The sequence below is a fragment of the Hypanus sabinus genome, chromosome 1 (assembly GCF_030144855.1).
Source record: "Hypanus sabinus isolate sHypSab1 chromosome 1, sHypSab1.hap1, whole genome shotgun sequence".
NCBI lineage: Eukaryota > Metazoa > Chordata > Chondrichthyes > Myliobatiformes > Dasyatidae > Hypanus > Hypanus sabinus.
The window spans coordinates 166,968,366-166,992,560 of record NC_082706.1 but is presented as its reverse complement, the minus strand read 5'-3'; the positions used below and the strand labels follow the sequence as shown (position 1 = coordinate 166,992,560).

Here is a 24,195-nt window from a genome sequence, read left to right as displayed (position 1 = left end):
GAAATATCACCACCTCTTTGCTAACACTCAATACTGGCGCACCTCAAGAATGTGTGTTTAGCCCAGTGCTCTGCTCTACTCTACACCTAAGATTGTGTGACAAGGCTGAGCTCAAATGCCATCTGTAAATTTATCAGCGACACAACTATTGTTTGCAGAATTTCTGATAGTAATGAGGAGGCGTACAACAGCAAGATAGATCAGTTGGTTGCATGGTTAACAACAACCTTGCACTCATTGGTAAGATCAAGGACTTGATCGTGGACATCAGGAAAAGCAAATCGAGGAAACACACAATAATCCTTATCGAGAAAATGGAAGTGAAAAGGTGAGCAGTTTCAAGTTCGTTGGGTCAACATCTCTGAAGATCTACGCTGGGCCCAACATATTGCTGTAATTACTAAAAAGGCAGCTATTTTCATTAGGAGTTTGAGGAGAATTGGTGTGTCACCAAAGACACTCATAAATTTCTATAGATGTACCGTGGAAAGCATTCTGACTGATTGCATCTGTGAATGCTCATGCTATGAAGGGACCACTGCACAGGACTGGAAAAAAGCTACAGATAGCTGTGAACTCAGCCAGACCCATCATGGGCACCAGCCACTCCAGCATTAAGGACACCTTCATAAGGCGATGCCTCAATAAAGGTAGCATCCACTGTTGAGGACTCCTATCACCCAGGACATTCCCTCATCTCATTGCTACCATCAAGGAGGATGTACAGGAGCCTGAAGACACACTCAATGTTTCAGGAACAACTTCAGTCCCTCTACCATCAGATTTCTGAACAGACAATCAATTCATGAACACTATCTCACTATGTTTGCTCTCTTTTTGCACTCTAATATATACACTTATTGTAATTTATAGTTTTTAAATTATTATGTATTACAACGTACTGCTGCCATGAAACAACAAATCCCACCTGGTCCCTCAACACCAGCTCCATAGCCAAGAAAGCCCAGCAGCGTCTCTACTTTCTGCCAAGGCTGAGAGAAGTCCATCCCCCCCCCCCCCCACCCCATCCTCACCACATTCTACAGAGGATGGATTGAGAGCATCCTGAGCAGCTGCATCACTGCCTGGTTAGGGAATTGCACCGTCTCGGATCGCAAGACACTGCAGCGGATAGTGAGGTCAGCTGAGAAGATCATCTGGGTCACTCTTCCTGCAATTACAGACATTTACACCACACGCTGCACCCTCAAAGCTAACGGCATTGTGAAGGACCCCATGCACCCCTCACGGAAACTCTTCTCCCTCCTGCCATCTGGCAAAAGGTACAGAAGCATTCGGGCTCTCACGACCAGACTGTGCAACTGTTTCTTCCCCCAAGCCATCAGACTCCTCAATACTCAGGGTCTAGACTGACATTGTAATGTGTCCTCTACTGTGTCTATTGTTTTGTGCACTTTATGTAACCCTGTGCAGGTCTGTAGTCTAGTGCAGTTTTACAGTTGGTTTATGTAGTCTAGTGTAGCCTTGTGCTGTCTCACATAGTCTAGTGTAGTTTTGTGTTTCTTGTAGCACCAGGGTCCTGGAGGAACATTGTTTCGCTTTTACTGTGTACTGTGCCAGCAGTTTATGGTCAAAATGATAATAAAAGCAACTTGAACTTGAACATATGCCAGATATTAATTCTGATTCTGATGCAGATCTGTCTTTTCCCTAATGGTCTAGCATCAACACCTATAAAATAGTGAAGATTTATTTCAGATAGATGCATTTCAATCAGCAAGACTTACTTAGAAAAAAGATTCAACAGGACAGATGCAGGGAGTATGTTTCCTCTGTTTGCATAGTATAAAACCAGAGGTCATGGTCTTTGAATAAGCAGTTGGCCAGTCAACACTGAAAGGATTCACTAAGGGATGGATAGTGAATCTTGGAAATTCCACTCTACTTCGTGGAAATCCTTGTCAGCAAGATCTTGACTTTGTTCGGATCCACAGGGCCATTAAGAGTTAAGGCAGACATGGGGTAGTACAAGGGACATTCATGATCCTGTCCAATATTCATAACTGATTCAATTATACAGCTGTTCAGTCTGGAGCAGTTAAGCGGAGTCTGATCATACTTAAAGTACACATTAATGCATCTGGGCCTGGATAGACTACACGAATGGTTGACAAGTCATGTTTTATTTAGAAATGTAATACTTCATTAAATTTAGATAAACCAGAAACAGTGCAGTTTTTAATATGTTTTCTCCATATTTATCTACTTGTAGTAAAAAGAAGTTAAATAATTACATTCGTTTTATTTTCAGCTCCCCCTAAGTTCATAGTCACTCCCAAGGATCAAGTTATAATTGAAGGACATACTGTTGACTTTGACTGTGCGGCTGAGGGTAATCCAACACCAGTCATTGCTTGGACCAAAGCAGGTACTTGTATGAAGTGAACGCTTTAAATTGCATTCTATTTAACCCATTTCATCAGACTTGTATTTTAGAAGCTATTATTCCAATTTATTTCATTAGCAAGACAGTTCAGTTATTAACAGTCAAATGAAGTATTTGCTGCGCTTGATAAATTTTAATATTCAATATTGTTTTGAAAATATTTCCTCTTAAGATTTTCATTATCTTTGGTAGAGTTTATTACAATGCCTTAAAATTAAACAAAAGCAAAACAATTAGGGTCAGTATAAACAGCTCGTAATTTTCTTTTAAAAATTAGCACAAAAGAGATCTACCTTTTCTTGGAGCAAGGGGTTCCAAAAAAGAACTGAAGATAGAGCATAGGATGACAATTTATACAACTGGACAAATCTACATTGCATGAAACCTCTGTAAGAGTTTGGAACAAAAGTAGTTAATCTATTGTCTTTGATTATTTCAGGACAAAATTGCTCTAAATGTTGTTGCAGTAATATTAATTGACTCCAAATTAACTGTTTAAAATATAATGTCAGTATTGTAATGTAACTATCCCTGGTCAAAAACACTATTGTTTCTGCTTCTCACATTTAGTTTTCTTTAAGAAATATTTGATAATCAAATGATGTAATTCAAAAAAAGATGTCTCATACATTTAAATTTTGGATAGAGCCTATGAAGTGACTGATGAGAAAAGGATCTGGATTTTACTTAGAATCATCACTATTTTAGAAGAGTAAAAGGGTTTGTTGAAGATCTTTTTTGCTGAAGTTTTACACAAGGCCTCACTTTAATCACGTATTTAAAAAAAAAACATTATTCACTTTTCTAACTCTTTAGGGTAGGCTGTTCCAAAAGATTGTGGTTAACCATTTTTAATGTATTATTGAATTCATTTTTACTGAATTGTGTCCCAAACTGGGCTCAGATAATTAAATCCAGTATTCATATGCTAGTAGAATTAACATGGAAGATGCTTGCTACAATATGGGGCTGCTTCGATTGCCAGCATTTTACACATTGACAACTCTAACACTTGGAAGTTTACATGTTCATTTCACAGATATCCATTTAACATAAAACTTTACATTGTGAACGTGGATTTTCAATAGTGGTATTTATTATTATGTCATGAGCAGAATGAATTTAAGGAAGATGTTAGATTTGGAATATCACAATCAGGCTAAAGTATTCATTTTTCCCATTCTCATACCTTCATACTGGGGTCAACAGACTAAGAACCTTTTTCTCACTATTTCTTGTATTTCTTGCAATTTTTTGTATTTTTAAGTCCTGCGATTACTGCTGCCACAAAACAACACGTCATGGGAAATGTCAGTGATAATAAAGCTGATTCTGATTTGCTTAGATTTTGCAAATCATTGGTGCTATGATAGATTGTTAGGTAACTGTTGAGTAAGTACTCACACTTTGTTCAACCAGGAATATAATACTGTAACAGCTGTGGACTTGAATTGAATTGACATGACTTTATTTCTCACATAAGGATAAAAATGTTTACGTTACATCTCTGTCTAAATGTGCAATATGCAATCATAGTAATTTATAATAATTTATTATAAATAGAACAGTCAATGTAACATAGAAATACACTCAAATCAGCGTGAGTTAAATGGTCTTTTGGCCTGGTGAAAGAAGCTGTCCCGAAACCTGTTGGTCCTGGCTTTTATGTTAACGGAACTGTTCACAAGAATGGGAAGTTCATAACTACAGATACGATGGGCTGTCCGCACACTCTCTGCAGAATCCTGCTATTGAGGGAGGTACAGTTCCCATTCCAGGCAGTGATGCAGCCAGTCAAGATGCTCTCAATTGTGCCCCTGCAGAAAGTTCTTGGATTTCGGGGTCCAGACTAAACTTCCTCAACTGTTTAAGGTGAAAGAGGCGCTGTTGTGCCTTTTTCACCACACAGCTGGTGTGTACAGACCACATGAGGTCCTTGGTGATGTGGATGTCGAGGAATTTAAAGCTGTTTACTTTCTCAATCTCAGATCCATTGATGTCAATAGGGGCTAGCCTGTCTCCATTCCTCCTGAAATCCACAACCAGCTCCCTTGTTTTGTGATATTGAGGGAGAGGTTGTTTTCTTGACACCACTGTGTCAGAGAGATTACTTCTTCCCTGTAGACCACCTCATTACTGTTTGAGATTAGGCCAATCAATGTAGTGTTAATTAGCAGATTAGAGCTGTGGGTAGCAACACAGTCATGGCTATACAAGGAGTAAAGGAGGGAGTTTAGTACACAGCCGTGAGGGTCTCCTGTGTTGAGAGACAGCATTACCTGGAACTTCTGTGGGAATCAATTCTTCCAGACAGTATTAGGTGACACTTTAGCTGGATGGCTGCTCACCATCACGTGGACAGGACATTGACTGACCGTAGTCGAAGATGGTGTTAGAGTGGTCATGATTTGGCTCAACAGGCTCAGGTGAAGATCGGTGTAGGCTAGAACTTGAGAAGTGAGAGGCATAACAAGTGTAAGCAGGATTGTAGATGAGGCAGTGGATCTCACCTCCTGTGAGATCCCGGAAAGAAGATCATAGTTGGGAACTTAAAATCCAAGGATACACCTACTATCAAAAGGATGACAGGTAGACAGAGGGGAAGGAGAAACTATTGGTAAAACATGAAATCAAATCCTGAGGAAGAAATGATATTGGATCAGTAGATGAAGCATCCTTGTGAGTAGAGTTAAGAAACTGAATAGGTAAAAAGACCCTGAAGGTAGTTCTATACAGGCCCCCAAACAGTGACCATGATGTGAGATATAACTTTGAACAGAAAATAGTGAAGTCATGTAATAAGGACAATGTTATGATAGTTATGGGGGATTTCAATAGTGAAGTAGGATGGGAAAAACAGTTTGGTGTTGGATCTCAAGAGAGCAAATTACAGTGGAGAAAAGGGTGTACAGAGGTGTGAGAGAGGAGCTAGCCAATATTGATTGTAAAGAGAGACTAGCAGGGTCGATGGCAGAACAGCAATGGCTGGAGATTCTGGGGGCAATTCAGAAGGCACAGGGTAGATAAAACACAAAAATGAAAAAGTATTCTAAAGGGAGGATGAGGCAACCATGGCTGACAAAGGAAGTCAAAGACAGCATAGAAGCAAAAGTTAGGGCATATAATTAAGCAGAAATTAGTGGAATGTTAGAGAACACACAAAAAATACTGGTGGAATGCAGCAGGCCAGGCAGAATCTATAGGGAGAAGCACTGTTGACATTTCGGGCCAAGACCCTTCGTCAGTCCTTGTGCTTCTCCCTATAGATGCTGCCTGGCCTGCTGCGTTCCACCAGCATTTTGTGTATGTTGTTTGAATTTCCTGCATATGCAGATTTCCTCATGGAATGTTAGAGGATTGGTTAACTTTTAAAACACAACAGAAGGTGAATAAAAAAACTGTAGGGAGAGAAAAGATGAAACATGAAGGGTAAGCTAGCCAAAAATATCAAAGTGGATACCAAAAGTTTTGTCAGAAATATAAAGAGTAAAAAAGAGGTAAAGGTGCATATTGAACCGCTAGAAAATGACATTGGAGTGATTGTAATGGGGGACAAAGAAATGAAGGACGAGCTTAATTAATAAGTGTTTTGCATCAGTCTCCACCAGTAGTATACCATAAATTTAAGAGTGTAAAGGTACAGACATGAGTGTAGTTACTATTACTGAGGGGAAGATGCTTGGGAAACTGAAAGATCTGTAGGGAGATAAGTCACCTGCTCCAGATGGACTGCACCCTAGGGTTCTGAAAGGGATAGCTGAAGAGATTGTGGAGGCATTAGTAATGATCTTTCAAGAATCACTAGATCCTGCAATGACTTCAGGGGACTGGAAAATTGCAAATGTCACTCCACTCTTTCAGAAAGGGAGGGAGGCAGAAGAAAGAAAATTATAGGCCAGTTAGACTGACTTCAGTGGTTAAGAAGGTGTTAGAGTCCATTATTAAGGATGAAGTTTCAGGTACTTGGAAGCACATGATAAAGTAGGCCATAATCAGCATAGCTTCCTTAAGGGGGAATCTTGCCTGACAAATCTGTTGAATTTCTTGTAGGAAATAACAGGCAGGATAAACAAAAGAGAGTGGATGTTGTTTACTTGGATTTTTAGAAGGCCTTTGTCAAGGTGTCACACATGAAGCTGACTGGCAGTAGGAAAAGTGTTGAAATAAAGGGTGCCTATTCTGGTTCGCTGCAGCTGACAAATGGTGTTCTGCAGGGGTTAATATTGGGACTGCTTCTTTCCAGGTAATATGTCAATGATTTACACAAGGGAATTATTGGCTTTGTGGCCACGTTTGGAGATGATACAATGGTAAGTGGAGGGCTAGGTAGTGTCGAAGAAGCAGGGAGGCTGCAGAAGGACTTGAACAGATCAGGAGAATGAGCAACGAGACGGCAGATGGAAGTTAAGTATATGGGTGTACATTTTGGTAAAAGGAATAAAGCTGTAGACTGTTTTCTGAATGGGGATATAATTCAAAAATTGGGCATGATTGTGCAGGATTCTCAAAAGCATAACTTGTAGATTGAGTAGGTGGTAAGGAAGGCAAATGCAATGTTAGCATTTACTTCGAGGGGGCTAGAATATAAGAGCAAGGATGTGATGCTGTAGCTTTATAAGGTATTAGTCAGTTTGTACTTGGAGTATTATGAGCAGTTTGGGGCTCCTTATCAAAGAACAGATATGCTGGCATTGCGGAGTGTCCTGAGGAACTTCACAAGGATGTTTCTGGGAACGTAAGGGTTAAACTGTGAGAAATGTTGGTGGCTCTGGGCATCTACTCATTGGATTTGAAAATAATGCGGGGTATCTCATTGAAAACTGTTGAATATTAAAAGGGCTTGACCAACTGGATGTGGAGAGGATGTTTCCTTTTATGGATAAGTCTATACCAGAGGTCACAGCCTCAGAACAGAGGTGAGCAGGTGGTGAATCTGTGGCATTTATTGTCATGGGCAGCTGTGAATGTCAAGTTATTCAATATATTTGTGCAGAGGTTGATGGTTTCTTGGTGGGTCAGGGTGTCAAAGGTTACGGGGGGAGGCGAGAATGAGATTGAGAGGGATAATACGTAAATCAAGCATGATGGAATGGCAGAGCTAACTTGATGGGCTGAGTGGCGTAAAACCCTGCTCCTATGCCTTATGGTCTAAGATTATGACAACATTGCTAATATTGTGAGATAAATCTGTCTTTAAATTATTTTATGTGGGATTCTGGAAAGAATTGGATAACAACCAGCATATAGAATCAGAGGTAATCTTATGAGAGGAAGAGATCTTAAGGGGAATGGAATATCCATTCAGGCAGGAGAGAGATTGATAATGGCTTTATAAAATGGCTAATGAAGTTGTGGGAAGCAGTTTTAAATGCATATCAAGAAATTAGCTGTAGCTCAACATAGAGGCACATGAAGTCATCCATTGATTCCATGAGCGAGGAATAGAAATGTATTCTGAACAAGTACAACTTGGAAACAGATTGGAATCAAAATCATTGAAAGCTTGTGCATAAGCGAATTTGTTATTCAAAGTTATTACTAAAGGTGGCCTTTATTAAGTGTTTTTTTTAATCAGTTCAACAATCCCACATCTAAGGAACTACATTTAATTTGAGGCATGGAACCTCAGGAAGGATAATTGTCCTTGGAAATAGTTCTGCACAGATTCACTAGCACAAAACTGCATCTTATAGGATTAACTTGTGTGAGGTTGAAGAAATTTAGCAGTACTCCCTTGAGAATCAAAGTGATTTAATTAGACAAATTATTTGATTAGCTGTATAATCCAACTGAGGTGTTTAAAATATTAAAAGGAGTTGGTACAGAGAAGCTATTTCTTCCATCAGGGGAATTCAGAACAAGGGAGTACATTTTAGCACTAGTGCTAGGCTATTCATTGGTAAAATCTTAAAAAAAAGATTTCTCACAAAAACTTGAATGTTCCCTTTCATCATTTTGATTTTTGGTCACATGAAATTTTCAGAGCTAATGCTGGAAATCTTTTTTCCTTGATAAGATTTATGGATCAAAAGCAATTATATATAATTAAAGGCCTGATCAGCCACGATCTAATCCCATGGCAGGACTTGCCTGATAGTCGGAGGAGCCCATTTTAGTTCCAGTGCTCCTTGTGTAGAAGACATCAAAACTCTTAACAGTAGGTGAGCTGTTCTGATCTACAGACAATCAGGACTTTCATTGATGAAAGAATATTTATTAGAATCTATTTCAGTCAAAATCCCTTACGAGTGCTTCAATGTTATAAACCAGCTAAACTTTCACATTAATACAATGCGGCAAGTGTGCAAAAAGCCAATTACATTTCCCAGAATATGAATGGTAAATTACTTGAATTATTTTTAAGTATGCTCTTTGTTGTGAATTTCATGTCAATGACAATAATGGAGCAAAGAAGCAGAATTGCTGAGCATTGTTGGAAAAGCACTTTATATTTAGTGTTATTTCAATATATGATTACATATATGAAAAACATACAAATCTCTACTTTCAGGAGGCCAGCTTCCCAGTGACAGAAGACATGCAGTGTTACCCACAGGAACATTGAGGATTGTGGATGTAGCCCCCCATGATGAGGGTCAATATGAATGTCAAGCTATCAACGTTGTTCAGGTTAAACAAGTACAAGTACAACTAAAAGTGCAGCCTAAAGGTACAAGGGTTATTCATGATTTATTACATTACCTGTTAATGTTATGATGTCAACAGAAAGCTTAACCAATAAGTTCATGTTTAGGAAGTCATTTGGGATTGATTTGGGCATTTTAATCTCATTACACACTGTATATCCAATGAGAATCTGGAAAGGTGTTTCAAATTTCATAGCATATTTGCCATTGCAGAACTTCCCAGCTGAGGAGTTGGTGTCGTTATTTCTCATTATTTTAGCTGTCAAACTTTCCTTGATCCTCAACTTTACGACATGAGCATAAAGTGTTTGTATAACGTCCTGAAATCCCAAGATGGCCTTTTTCAACAGAAGAATGTGCTGAAGTCAGCATGCAGGCTTGCATCATTCACATCTTTTGAACTGAAATGGCTGGAGAAGTGGAACAAAGTGCCTATTAGGAATGCTGACGAATGGCTTTTTAGAGGAGGGGGGAATCTTCAGTGCTCAGCAAACATTATGGGAATTATCGCTATCCTTTGCCATATTCTCCCTTCATGACAGAATAAATGGACCTTCCCGTGAGCAAAGCTTTCTCTTATCAAATATTAATGGGAGACTCACATGAGTGGCTACATTAACTCCATGGTTAGGTACCTCTGTACACCTGCTCATTAATGTAAATATCTAATGTGACAGCAATTCAATCCATAAAAGCGTGCAGAGATGGTCAAGAGATTTAGTTGTTGTTCAGATCTTGGTGACTTTGAGAGTGGATTGTTGGTGCCATTCGGTGTTGTTTGAGTATCTCTAACCAAAATCCGATCCAATGAGCAGCAGTTCTGTGAGGAAAAATATGCCTTGATAATGACAGAGGTGTAAAGAGAATGACCAGATTAGTTCATGCAGGCAAGAAAGCAACAGTAACTCATATAACCATGTGTTACAACTTTGGTGTGCAGAAGAGCATCTCTGAATGCACAACACATCGAGCATTGAAGTGGATTCAAAGAATTCAAAGTGCATTTATTATCAACGTATGTATCAATTATACAACCTTGAGGTTTATCTGCTCACAGGCAGCTCCAAAGGAAGAAAGCTAAAAGAACCCATATATAAAAAGATAGACCAAGGCCCAATGCACAAAGAAAGAGAGAAAAAAAGAGATGAGCTACAGCAGCAAAAGATCACACAGGAGGTACCTAATAAAGTGGCCACCCAGTATATGTGCATGAACTATATGTCTACGAATTTTGACTAACAAGTTTTATGTGATGTCAGCCCTAGTCAGCTATGTTGGCATGAAATAGCAGTTTCATGTGATAATGGTTACTGCCAAAGGAAGTCTTGTGGAGAGGGTGCTGTTTGCAGGAATGAGTGGAGTCTTGGACTTCACTAATAAAAAAGTAACATTCTATTAATTGCTCTCTAGGTCGGATTGGCTAGTGCATTGAGATTGTGTATACAGCAAGGTTTTTAAAATGCAGATCGATGCACAAAATTCCACCACCTCCAGAGTAACATTGCAGAAATCAAGAAAAGAAAAGTGCAACAAACTTTTCTGGTGACAACCTCCTAAACCTATGTTTGTTCAATGAATGTTTCCCAGCAGAATTAGGCCATTTGGCCCATCGAGTCTGCTCTGCCATTTCATCATGGCTGATCCAATTTTCCTCTTAACCTCATTCTCCTGCTTTCTGCCTGTATCCCTTCATGCCCTGACTAATCAGGAATCTATTGACCTCTGCCTTAACTATTGTTAAAGACATTGCCTTCACAGCTGCCTGTGGCAAAGATTTTCACAGATTCACCTCTTGGTGACTAAAGAAATTTTTCCTCATGTCTGTTCTAAAAGGATGCCCCTCTTTTCTGAGGCTGTGTCCTCTGGTCATTGATTCTCTGAAAGATGGCTCACTGACTCTCTGGTCTTAGAACTGCATTCCATCTGCCCATTTGCCTAATTTGTTGAAGTCTTTTTGTAGCCTCTCCACTTGCTCAAATCTACCTGCTCCTCCACCTGTCTTCAATCATCTGCAAATATTGCAACAAAACCATCAACACCATCATCCAAATCATTGATATATAACATAAAAAGAATTGGTCCACTGTGAAACACCACTAGTCACTGGCAGCCAACCAGAAAAGGCTTCCTTTATTCCCATTCTTTGCCTCCTGCCAATCAGCCACTGCTATATCCATGTTAGAATCTTTCTTGTAATACCATGGGCTCGTAGCTTGTTACACAGTCTCATATCTGGCACCTTGTCAAAGGTCATCTGAAAATCTGAGTGCACAACAACAATCGATTGTTTATCCTGCTTGTTATTTCTTCAAAGAATTCCAACAGATTTGTCAGGCAAGATTTTCCCTTGAGAAACCATGCTGTCGACAGCTTATTTTATCATGTGGCTCCAAGTACCTTGAGAACTCATCCTTAACAATTGACTTCAACATCTGTCCAACCACTGAGGTCAGACTAACTGGCCTGTAATTTCCTATCATCTGTTGATGAGACTTCTGGTCAAGATGGTGACTGAATACAATGCTCTAACAGTCGATCTCTCCTGGATAGATCATGAAACCATAAATTTCACTTATTTTATGTATTTTACATTTGTTTTTCATCTTGAATGTGATTCTGGAATTGTTGGAACCTGTGATTTACAGTTTGGAGATTAGGTATTTCAGCACTCTGCAGTCTGTGAGAGGACTCCGAGAGACAGAAGCAGCGTGCATGAACTTCATGGTGAGGAGAATGCAGAATAAGGCATGAGCCAATGTCAACTCCATTAATGCCAATTAAAGCTTACATTGTTCTCTGATTAAAGTGACAGGTAAGATTGAAACATTGAGGTGAATGTGAAAGGTGAGTGCAGCTGCCTGCATTTCAATTGGTAGTGGGATCGCTCTGCTCCCGGAGGAGGGTGGCTGCCTTTTGAGTCTGGTGGGATCACTCTGCTGCTGGGTGGAAAGAGCCTGCCTGTTTGCCTAGAGAATGCTACCCAGGTTTTCTGCATTTTTGGGTATGGACAATGGACATTTTTTTCAGACTTGTAGTTTCTTTATTTCCTGTGTTTTTCTTCTGATCTTTCTCATTTTCTTTGTATGCTGAGGAGGGGGGCCTGGGGGCCAATGTGCTTCTTATATTTTTGTTCATTTTTTTGTGTGGGGGGAGAATTTGGGGGTTAATGATCGTGCTGCCATTCTTTTCTTTTTTGGTTTTGTGGCTATCTGCAGAAGAAAAATATCAGAATTGCATACTTCGATAATACATGAACCTTTGATCCTTTTGACTCTCTCCCTTGAAGAGTGGAGTGGCATTTGCAATTTTCCAGTCACCTGGAACCATGCCACAGGTTCAAAGGTTCATTTATTATCAAAGTATACAACTCTAAAATTCTTCTTGTCTGGGTAGCTATGAAACCAAGAAGGAAAAGAAATTCCCCCTCCCCACACAAAAAAGAACAAAAATGGAACAGGCACGTCAACCCAAATCCCAAATCCCTCCTTCCACAGAAAAAAAAATTAACAAAACAAACTAGGTGCATCAACACCCCCCCCCCAATTCCCTCAGCTGCGCAAAAAAAAAACAAATGGAACAGATACATCAACCCACAAATTTCCCTCCTTGTACAAAAGAAAAACAAGAACGATTGGGTAATTGAAAAATACAGAATATAAAAAACTGTAAGACTGGAAAAACAGTCTGGATTCCAAATCCATTCCCAAAGCAGAGACAACCTGGATGACATTGTCCAGGTAGAGTAACAGGCTGTTACTCCAGTAGTAGAGTGATCAAAAGACCGGCAGCCAGCGCTCATCTTCCGCATTCGCTTCAGTGCTTCAGTCTCCCTCATTTCTTTAATTGGTACAAATGGAAACTTTAATTGATGAAATAGAATCAAACATTGGCTTGTGCCCCACCCTGCAGGCTGCTCACCACGAGGTTCATACATGCTGCCTCTATCTCCTGGCATCCTTTCTGAGACCACAGAATGATCAAACAATCTCTAAGCAGCAAATCATGGACTCCAACAGAATCACATCCTAGGTGAAAAGCATGTGTAAGACATAGAAGAAGTAAAATATGTGGTTTCCTGATCTATTCAGAAGATGTTGACCAAAGCAGCATTGTATGCAGGCACCCTCTTGAAAGGATGACTGGACCAGAAGTCCAGAATCTAGCAATCCTTGAAAGAATTCTACTAATGCTTCCATAGCCTCTTCAACCATACTGGCAATGGATTATTTTATCATGAGCCTCCAAGTACCCTGAGATCTCATCATTAATAATCGACTCCAATATCTTCCCAACCACTGAGGTCAGACTAACTATAGTTCCCTTTCTTCTGCCTCTCTCCCTTCTCGAGGAATGGAGTTACATTTGCAATTTTCCAGTCCAGTGATAATTGAAAGATCAGTACGTAATGCTTCCACAATCTCTTCAACCACCTCTTTCACAACCCTGGGATGTACACCATCTGTTCCAGATGACTTATTTACCTTCAGACCTTTAAGTTTCCCAAGAACCTTCTCTCTAGTAATGATAACTTCACACATTTCTTGATTTCTAACACCTGGAATTTCCACCATACTGCTAGTGTTTCCACATTGAAGACTGATGCAAAATACTTATTAAGTTCATCCGCCGTTTTGTTCTCCCCGATTACTACCTCTCCAGTGTTGTTTTCCAGCAGTCCAATCTGCACCCTTGCCTCTCTTTTATACTTCATTTGTCTGAAGAAATTTTTGGTGAAATCTTTGCCTTCTTACTGATTTTTTTAGTTGCCTTTTGTTGGTTTGTAAAAGCTTCCCACTAATTTTTGCTCTATTATATGTCCTTTCTTTGGATTTTATGTTGGTTTTGACTTGTTAGCCACAGTTGTGTCATCTTGCCTTTAGAATACATGCTCTTTGGGATGTATATATCCTGTGCCATCTGATTTGCTTCCAGAAATTCTAGTCATTGCTGCTCTGCCATCATCCCTGCCAGTGTTCTATTCCAATCAATTCTGGCCAATTCCTCTCTCATGCCTCTGTAGTTCCCTTTACCTCACTGTAATCCGGATGCATCTATGTTTCGCTTTTCCTTCTCAAATTTCAAGATGAATTTGGTCATATTATGATCAATTTCTCCTAAGGGCTCTTTACTTTAAGCTCTCTAATCAATTTTGGTTCATTGCAATCCAGAATAGCTCATCCCCTAGTGGGATCAACACAAGCTGATCTAAAAAGCCATCCCGTGGGATTCTAGAAATTTCCCCTTTTGGAATCCAGTTCCAACTTGTTTTTCCCAATCCTCCTGCATATTGAAATCGCCTGTGACTACTTGAAAATTGCCTTCTTGGCATGCATTTTCTATCTCCCAGTGTAATTTGATGACGATATCCTTACTACTATTTTATGAACCTGTATAAAAGTCCCATCAGGGCCTTTAGGTCTTTTTATCCTTCCAGTTCCTTAGCTCTATTCAGAATGATTCAATGCCTGCTGACCCTATGTCACTTCTTTTTAATGATTTGATTTCATTTTTTTGTACGACAGAGCAATGCTGTTCCCTTTGCCTTCCTGCCTGTCCTTTCGATACACGGTGTTTCCTTCAGCATTAAGCTCCCAGTGATAATCTTCTTTCAGCCAAGATTCAGTGATGGTTATGTCACACATGCCAGTTTGTAACTGCGCTACAAGTTCATCTATCTTATTCCATATTCCAAATACAACACCTTTAGTCTTGTGTTTATCCTTTTCAATTTTGTCTGCCTTTTATATTGCAACTCATCCTGTTGATTGCAAGTTAGTGAATACAAATTTCAAGTTCAATTAGTGACAATTTTGGCTTTCAAGATGGACATCAATTCAAAAATAAATCCTGTTATACTTTGCATTGCAAGCATTGTGATTGCAGATTACTTATGCAAATTGTTGGTATGCAACCAAGGTTTCCAATCATCCTGTTGGCCCTGATTTAGAATAGAATTATTAACTCGTTTATCTTTCGCCATTTGAAACAGGTCCACATGAACTAGTATATCATATTTATAATTACCACGATTGCTGCAATATGCCACATGCTTACAAAAACAGAGAAATATGATAATAATAAAAAAAGCACTCAGAAACATTTTGTAATTCCATCTGGTGCGGATGACATTTCAAGTGTTTTGCCATTATACAAAAACAATCCTTACCAAAGCCTGTTTTTTTCATGATGTACATCATTCTTATTGTCAGTCATGTTTGTAAAGTGATACAGAGATACTCCAGCATTAGAATTAATCCACTGTGTTTAAGCAAATGACAAGTTTGAAAAAATGGTTTTCCTGAAGCAGATATCCCTTTAAGTTTAAATTTATCTGAGATGAATGTGGGGAGGGTCTAATGTTTTTGTGTTAATTTTAAAATATATGTGAAAACAAGTAACTCTAGTGCTTCATTATTCAACCTTATGGTGAAATTAAGAAGCTTAATAAGTAGAATCAAACAATCAGTGGAGCAGTGGAGACTTCTATTTTTGTAAGAGAATAATAAAATAGTTCACATTTCTGATCATCTTTTAGTAGATTTTGCTGGTAAGCTCAAATATTAGTAAATCACTTATTTGGGCTTGGTTATATCTCCTTTTTAATATTGGTTCATGTTGACTCTAAAAGAAACTTTGAAAGAATAATTTTATCAGTGGAATTGTAATACTGCAAGAGTCCCAGCCTTCAAATAAGGTGTCAAAAGGAGGGTGAAAAGAATTGAAGCAATTGGAACCTTTTTGAAAATAATGTTGATTATCAGGATTGTGCACGAATAAAGAGTTCCTTGAAGGAAAAAGCCTTCTTTGCTGCAATCAAGACATTTTCATTTGTGAAACTCAATCTCATTGTGTGAGCAGTTGCAATGCAGAGGAACTTAGATTAATACTGTATCTGAAATAGTGTATTTGATTTTTCCCATTGTGAAATTAAAGTCATTTGTCCACTCTATCCAAAGTTATAATAATTTACTATCAATTGCACTCAGTGATACCAGTGTTTACTGATGTACCACGGGATATCACCGCAGAAGTTGGTCAGGATGTAAAGATACCTTGCAGTGCTCAGGGCGAACCACATCCCACCATCACCTGGACTAAGGTAAGGGGGAAGTCAAAAAGGGTGTACATATTCTCACTTTTGGTGTGTTGAAATATTTCCTGATCTTGTAATCTTTTAATATTTTGATCTATATGTTTGACTATGATATAAGCGACATCAGACAGGTCACTTTTAATAAACATGCAGATGATATTTTAGAAATAAACCCCTGACCTTGGTTGCCTTCCTGTCAAATTTTCAGTTCTCGTGCATCCGGCCTCAATTCAAGATCTATTTGACTGACAATTTATTGACCTGTAAATGTATCATACACTGAATTATAATCAAAAATGTGTTTAGTAGTCATATTATTTCCTTGTTTCATTCCTGTAGAATTAGGTAGCATGTCTGCAGGGTTAGTGCTCTGTTCAGGGTGTCAGATGTGGGAATCCTGGGAGACCTCCAGCCTCCCTGATGGCCACATCTGCGCCAGGTGCACCGAGATGCAGCTCCTCAGAGACCGTGTTAGGGATCTGGAGCAGCAGCTTGATGACCTACTGCTTAGTAGAGAAAGTGAAGAGGTGATAGACGGGAGCTACAGGGAGATATTCATCCCTAGGCTACAGGGATCAGAAAACTGGGTAACTGTCAGGAGAGGGAAGGGAAATGCCCAGATAGTGGAGAGCACCCCTGCAGCTGCCTCCCTCAGCAACGTATATAATTTTGAATGCTGTTGAGGCGGATGACCGGACATTGGACGGCCACGGTGACCAGGTCTCTGGCACTGTTGTGCAAGAGGGAAGGAGGGAGAAGAAGAATGGAGTAGTCATAGGGGATTCCATAGTCAGGGGAACAGACAGGAGATTCTGTGAGTCTGATAGAGATACCCGCATGGTGTGTTGCCTCCCAGGTGCCAGGATATGGGATGTTTCGGATCGGGTCCAGAATATTCTGAAAGGAGAGGGTGAGCAGCCAGCTATCTTGGTACATGTTGGTACCAATGATATAGATAGGAAAATGGTTGAGATCCTGAAGAGAGATTTCCGGGAGTTAGGAAGGAAGCTGAGAAGCAGGACCTCCAGGGTAGAAAACTCAGGATTGCTGCCTGTGCCATGTGCTAGTGAGGGCAAGAATAGTAGGATCAGGCTGATGAATGCGTGACTGAGAGACTGGTGCAGGGGGCAGGGCTTCAGATTCTTCTATCATTGGGATCTCTTCTGGGGGGAGTATGACCTGTTCAAAAAGGATGGGTTACACCTGAACCTGAAGGGGACCAATATCCTGGCAGGAAGGTTTAGTAGAGCTGTTAGGGAGGGTTTAAGCTAATTTGGCAGGGGTTGAGAACCGGAATGATAGAGCGGAGGAGGAGGAGGAAAACAGAAATAAATCTAAGAAAGTGAGCAGTAAAGATGTCAGGAAGAACAGGCAGGTGATGGGGCAAATTTGCAGCTATTGGGATGAGTTGCAGTGCAATAAAGTGCAAAACGTACCAAATACTGGACTTAATGTGTTATACATAAGTGCACGCAGCATAAGGAATAAGGTGGATAATTTTGTTGTACAGTTACAGATTGGCAGGTATGATATTGTGGCCATCACTGAGACATGGCTAAAAGATCCTGGGAGCTGAACATCCAAGGATACACGGTGTATCAGAAGGATAGGCAGGTAGGCAGAGGGGGTGGCGTGGCTTTATTGGTAAGAAATGATATTAGATCATTAGAAAGAGGTGACATTGGATAGGAAGATGCAGAATCTTTATGGGTTTAGCTAAGAAATCGCAGGGCTAAAAGGACCCTGACGGCAGTTATATGCAGGCCTCCTAACAGCTGCAGTGATGTGGACTACAAATTACAACAGGAAATTGAAAAGGCTTGCCAGAAGGATAGTGTTATGATAATTGTGGGGGATTTTAACATGTGAGTGGATTGGGAAAATCAGGTTGGCACTGGATCTCAAGAGAAAGAATTTGTAGAATGTCTATGAGATGGCTTTTTAAAACAGCTTGTTGTTGAGCCCACCAGGGGATCGGCTGTACTGGATTGGGTATTGTGTAATAAACCAGAGGTGATTAGAGAGATTGAGGTGAAGGAACCTTCAGGAGGCTGTGATCGTAACATGTTTGAGTTCACTGTGAAATTTGAGAAAGAGAAACCGAAATCCAATGTGTCGGTACTTCAGTGGAGTAAAGGAAATTACATTGGCATGAGAGAGGAACTGGCCAAGGTTGACGGGAAAGGGACCCTAGCAGGAAGGACGGCAGAGCAGCAGTGGCTGGAGTTTATGCGAGACTTGAGAAATGTGCAAGACAAACATATTCCAAACAAGAAGAAATTTTCAAATGGAACAAGAATGCAACCGTGGCTGATAAGAGAAGTCAAAGCCAAAGTAAAAGCAAAGCAGAGGGCATACAAGGAAGCAAAAATTAGTGGGAAGACAGAGGATGGGAAGTTTTAAAAATTTACAAAAGGAAGCTAAGATTGTCATTAAGAGGAAAAAGATGAACTATGAAGGGAAGCTAGCAAATAATATCAAAGAGGATACTAAAAGCTTTTTCAAGTATATAAAGAGTAAAAGACAGGTGAGAGTAGATATAGGACTGATAGAAAATGATGCTGGAGAAATTGTAGTGGGAGATAAGGAGATGGCGGAGGAACTGAACAAGTATTTTGCATCAGTCTTCACTGAGGAAGACATCAGCAGTAATCCGGACACTCAAGGGTGTCGGGGAAGAGAAGTGTGCATAGTCACAATTACGACAGAGAAAGTATTCAGGAAGCTGAATAGTCTAAGGGTAGATAAATCTCCTGGACCAGATGGAATGCACCCTCGTGTTCTGAAGGAAGTAGCTGTGGAGATTGCAGAGGCATTAGCGATGATGCATTAGCAATAGATTCTGGCATGGTTCCCGAGGACTCGAAGATTGCAAATGTCACTCCACAATTTAAGAAGTGGGCACGGAAGCAAAAAGAAAATTATAGACCTGCTAGCTTGACATCGGTGGTTGGGAAGTTGTTGGAGTCGATTGTCAAAGATGAGGTTACGGAGCACCTGGAGGCACGTGATAAGATAGGCCAAAATCAGCATGGTTTCCTTAAAAGAAAATCCTGCCTGACAAACCTAGTGCAATTTTTTGAGGAAATGACAAGTAGGCTAGACAAGGGAGCTGCAGTGGATGTTGTGTATTTGGATTTTCAGAAGGCCTTTGACAAGGTGCCACACATGAGGCTGCTAAACAAGATAAGAGCCCATAGAATTACGAGAAAGTTACATACCTGGATAGAGCGTTGGCTGATTGGTAGGAAACAGAGAGTGGGAATAAAGGGATCCCATTCTGGTTGGCTGCTGGTTACCAGTGGTGTTCCACAGGGGTCTGTGTTGGAGCTGCTTCTTTTTACGTTGTATATCAATGATTTGAATTATGTAATACATCGCTTTGTGGCCAAGTTTGCTGATGATACAAAGATAGATGGAGGGGCCGGCAGTGCTGAGGAAACAGAGAGTCTGCAGAGAGACTTGGGTAGATTGGGAGAATGGGCAAAGAAGTGGCAAATGAAATGTGATGTTGGTAAGTGTACGGTCATGCACTTTGGTAGAAGAAATAAACGGGCAGACTATTATTTAAATGGGGAGAGAATTCAAAGTTCTGAGATGCAATGGGACTTGGGAATCCTCGTGCAGGATACCCTTAAGATTAACCTCCAGGTTGAGTCAGTGGTGAAGAAGGTAAATGCAATGTTGGTATTCATTTCTAGAGGAATAGAGTATAGGAGCCGGGATGTGATGTTGAGGCTCTGTAAGGCACTGGTAAGACCTCACTTGGAGTACTGTGTGCAGTTTTGGGCTCCTTATTTAAGAAAGGATGTATTGACATTGGAGAGGGTTCAGAGAAGATTCACTAGAATGATTCTGGGAATGAGAGGGGAAACATATAAGGACCGTTTGACCGCTCTTGGACTGTACTCCTTGGAGTTTAGAAGAATGAGGGGGGAACCTCATAGAAACATTTTGAATGTTAAAAGGCATGGACAGAGTGGATGTGGCAAAGTTGTTTCCCATGGTGGGGGAAGTCTTGTGCAAGAGGACATGACTTGAGAATTGCAGGGTGCTCATTCAGAACAGAGATGCAAAGAAATTTTTTTTAGCCAAAGGGTGGTGAATCTGTGGAATTTGTTGCCACAGGCAGCAGTGAAGGCTAAGTCATTGCGTGTATTTAAGGCAGAGATTGATAGGTATCTGAGTAGCCAGGGCATCAAAGGTTACAGTGAGAAGGCTGGGGAATGGGACTAAATGGGAGAATGGATCAGCTCATGATAAAATGGTGGAGCAGACTTGATGGGCCAAATGGCCGACTTCTGCTCCTTTGTCTTATGGTCTTATTTAATGTCAAAAAGTTCTTCTCCATTGCACAACCAGAAAACAAGACTTCGTAAATATTAACATGCAGTCATCTGATGGAGATTTTAAATGACTTGCATCACAACCTGGTATGGGAATACCAGTGCCCAGGAATGGAAAAGGCTTCAGATAGTGGTGGATACAGCCCAGCCCATCACAGTCTCTCCACCACTGAATACGTTTAGATGTGGCATTGCTACAAGAAGACAGCACTCAACATCAGAATCCCCACCATCTAGGACAGCCAGTAGGAGCTCCAGAAGCCTTAGATTCCTGCACCACCAAGTTCAGGAACTGTCATTACTTTACAATGATCAGCCTCCTGAACAAGCATGGATAACTTCAAACACAATACTCTGAACTGATTCTAAAGCCTGCAGACTCTCTTTCAAGAACGCTTTACTAGTTGTGTTCTTAGTATTAGTTCTCACTTACACAATTTGTCTTTTGCACATTGGTTGTTTGTCAGTATTTGTTTATGTGTATTTTATATATTTCTATGTTTATGCATAAAATTCTATTGTATTTTAATTTCCTTATAAATGCCTGCACGAAAATGAATCACAAGGTAATGAATAACAAGGTATATGATAACATAGACATTCTGATGATAAATTACTTTTGAATTCCTTAAATTTCTGAACATCTGTTCTCCACCAGTGTTTAATCATATAATTTATAGTCACTTACACTATTTAAAGATTCTTTTTCTACACAGTTTTGTCTTTATAGTTCATGAATTTAAGGCAGCCCCAAAAGTGAGTTCCATCTCTCCATAACCTTCAGAGTACCTTTAAGTAGGTTTCTGGTAGTGTGTCTGCAGAATAACAGATAGATGTTCTTCATTTTGCCCATGAGAATATATGTTCCCCAGGTACATTCCCCAGGAAAATAAATACCATGTGATACAACATGGTGTGTACATCTATCAAATTCCAGATTTCAAGTTCAAAGTATCGAAAGTATTCATAAGCAGAAAGACATGCTGCTCTATTCTGGCCTTGTCCCAGAAATTTACAAGTGTCTGCCAGTTTGCAAACCTTCCTCCCCAAAGACCAATTTAACTTTGATTGAGCTCAGGCCTTACTTGGACATGTCCCTACAGGGAGAATCTGACCAGTGGTCTTAAAGTAATAGACATATTTATTAGCTAATTACAATTTATGAACAATATTGCAAAGATTCTTTAGGAGATTGAGACAATCTTGTCACAAAGTAATGTTTCTTTCAGCACTTTCTCTGCCAGGCAATAGGTTACATTCTAAGGTCTTTGCAGAATGAGATCGTCATATAAAAACGCTGACAAAATTCTGCTGCAATGCAATCTGTTGCTTTCTGTGTCCCTTTACATGTAGCAACATGAGGAGGATTCATCAATTGGATCATGTGAAGATGAACTACTTCTATATTTTCTAAATGAAATTTACATGAGCCAAAAATGGGCCATAAAGAGCAAAGGACCCATTTTAACAATGTGCTACAGAGAGTGCTTGTCAGTGCTTTACTCTTCTGGTGGTTCTTGTAATTGTGGATGTTATTTACATCTATGAAAAGATTAAGGCCAAAAAATGTCTTGCTGTCAATAAATGGATTCCTCAGGTTGTCTAGGAATGTATCCACATTACTGCTAAAGAAGTGCATTACTATTAAAGCTCTAGTCTTCAATAATTTGACATTCCCAGATAAGATTGTTTCAAGAAAATATCGATAACAACAGACACACCTTTTACCCTCCATTTATTAAACTTACTTATGTCGGAGATAAAATGATGCTGAAAAGTGAGAAGGGGGTTCATAAAATGTTTATTTAAGATTAAGGGCAAACAATTCCTTAACCATATATATTTATTAAATAGGATGGAGTTCAAATTACAGAAAGTGGAAAGTTCCGTGTTAATGCAGAGGGAACACTTACAATCAGGGACGTTGGGCGAGCAGACGCTGGGAGATACGAGTGTGCTGCTCGGAACACAATTGGCCAAGCAACAACAAATATGCTGTTAAAGGTGACTGGTAAGTGTTTTCACAGTCATGATCTTGTAGATTAAATAATTTTCTTCATTCTTTAAATTGTGCCAACTTATTCTGTTAAGGATATCAACAGGTCTGTGTAAGTATTTGAGGTAGTTTCTCTGCAATGAAGCTTTAAAATTCTGTTTGGATTGGACTATCTGAGATTTTATTCTTGTTTATTTTTATTCTCTGTAAGTATGGCTGGAATCTAATAGTTACAATGTGCTCAGCAGAATGCTTTTGGTAGTATTGTAGAACTGACTTCTGGACCTACAAGCAGGATGTGGAGTATCAGGTAGAGTGCAAATGAGCTGAAATCCTATTTCCTTGTTTCAGCCTCAGACTCGTGCCTCATCCTGTCAGAATTCTGGAACCATGATTTTGTCCAGGATTTGAATCAGAATAGCCTCACAATGTGAATGTCAAGTTGTGATTATTTCTCAGTAAAACATGTTACAAATGATAAACGTCATATAACAAATCAGTCATCAATCGTGTGATCTAGATATACTTTATGTGTACGGGTGCTTAGAACTGTCTATAATTCCTTGAAAGGAGTAACCATACCCTAAGTAAATTAGTTTTATGCTCTTTGAAATGATCCAGTTAGAGACTATGCCAGCACATAACAATGCACCTTGCTTTTATCCTAATATGTCTATACATACTCAGTAGCCACTTTATTAGGTACAGCTGCACATTAGTGCAAATATCTAATCAGCTAAATACATGGCAGCAACCTATCTGCATAAAAGCTTGCAGATTGCAGTGAGCTCTTCATGCCTGTGCTGTGCTCCAAGGTTTTTAGAGCAGCTGAATTGGTAAATCATTTTTTAATGAGAATTGTTAATTGTTTAGAGTTACTTGTGTTTTTCTCAAGCAACTCATTCTTTGTAATGCTGTCTCCTGGTGCTTTCTGCTAAAGCTTGTTAAATTTATGTTCTGGTCAAGATGGTGCTTGATCAACATCTGGATAGATCATAGAGCCATCTTTCTCTCTTCTTTTATGTCTTTTATGTTTGCTTCTCACCTTGAATACGATTCTGGAATTGTAGGAGATTGTGTTTTGCTGTTTGGAGATTGTTAGGGTTCTCAGTGTTCTGCAGTCACAGTGATTCTGGGTGTCAGAGGCAGCATGAGTGAACTTCATGGAGAGAAGGATGCAGGAAGGCAGGTGGACTGATGTTTGCCCACACTTTGCTGATTATAGCTTCCATTATTTGCTGATTAAAAGTGACAAGGGCAATTGAAACACCAAGGCAAGTGCAGAAGTTTGGAGATCATTTGGATGATTCACACACTGCAGTCTCTGAGAAGGATCGAAGAGGGAGAGACAGTATGCCTGAACAAGCCGATGTTTGGCTCCATTTCGCCAATTAAAGCTTCCATTGTTCGCCGATTAAAGCAATGAGGGTGACTGAAGCATCGAAGCGAGTGTTCAGGGTGAGCAATGACTGCCTGTCTTTTGATCGTTCTCTATGCTATCAGAGAGGGCATAGCCTGCCGCTGTGAAGAGTGTTGCCCAGGTCCTTTTTCCTGCATTTTTGGATGTGGACTTGGATGATAAAATCTTTCAAGGATCTTTGGACTCTGGCATGGTTCCGCAGGACAGGAAAATTGCAAATGTCATTCCATACTTTAAGAAAGGAGGGAGGCAACAGGAAGGAAGTTGTAGGCCAGTTAGCCTGACC

General features: G+C 39.9%; 1 protein-coding gene across 2 annotated transcripts in view; it reads left to right on the top strand.

The window, feature by feature from the left end:
- Positions 1-24,195, top strand: part of LOC132399901 (peroxidasin homolog) — a 479,222-nt gene that overhangs the window by 356,975 nt on the left and 98,052 nt on the right. For both annotated transcript variants that reach the window (XM_059980804.1, XM_059980814.1), the window contains exons 11-14: positions 2,273-2,389; positions 8,919-9,077; positions 16,041-16,153; positions 22,348-22,504. In XM_059980804.1, the coding sequence (XP_059836787.1) occupies positions 2,273-2,389; positions 8,919-9,077; positions 16,041-16,153; positions 22,348-22,504 (546 nt within the window). The remainder of the gene's footprint in view (positions 1-2,272; positions 2,390-8,918; positions 9,078-16,040; positions 16,154-22,347; positions 22,505-24,195) is intronic.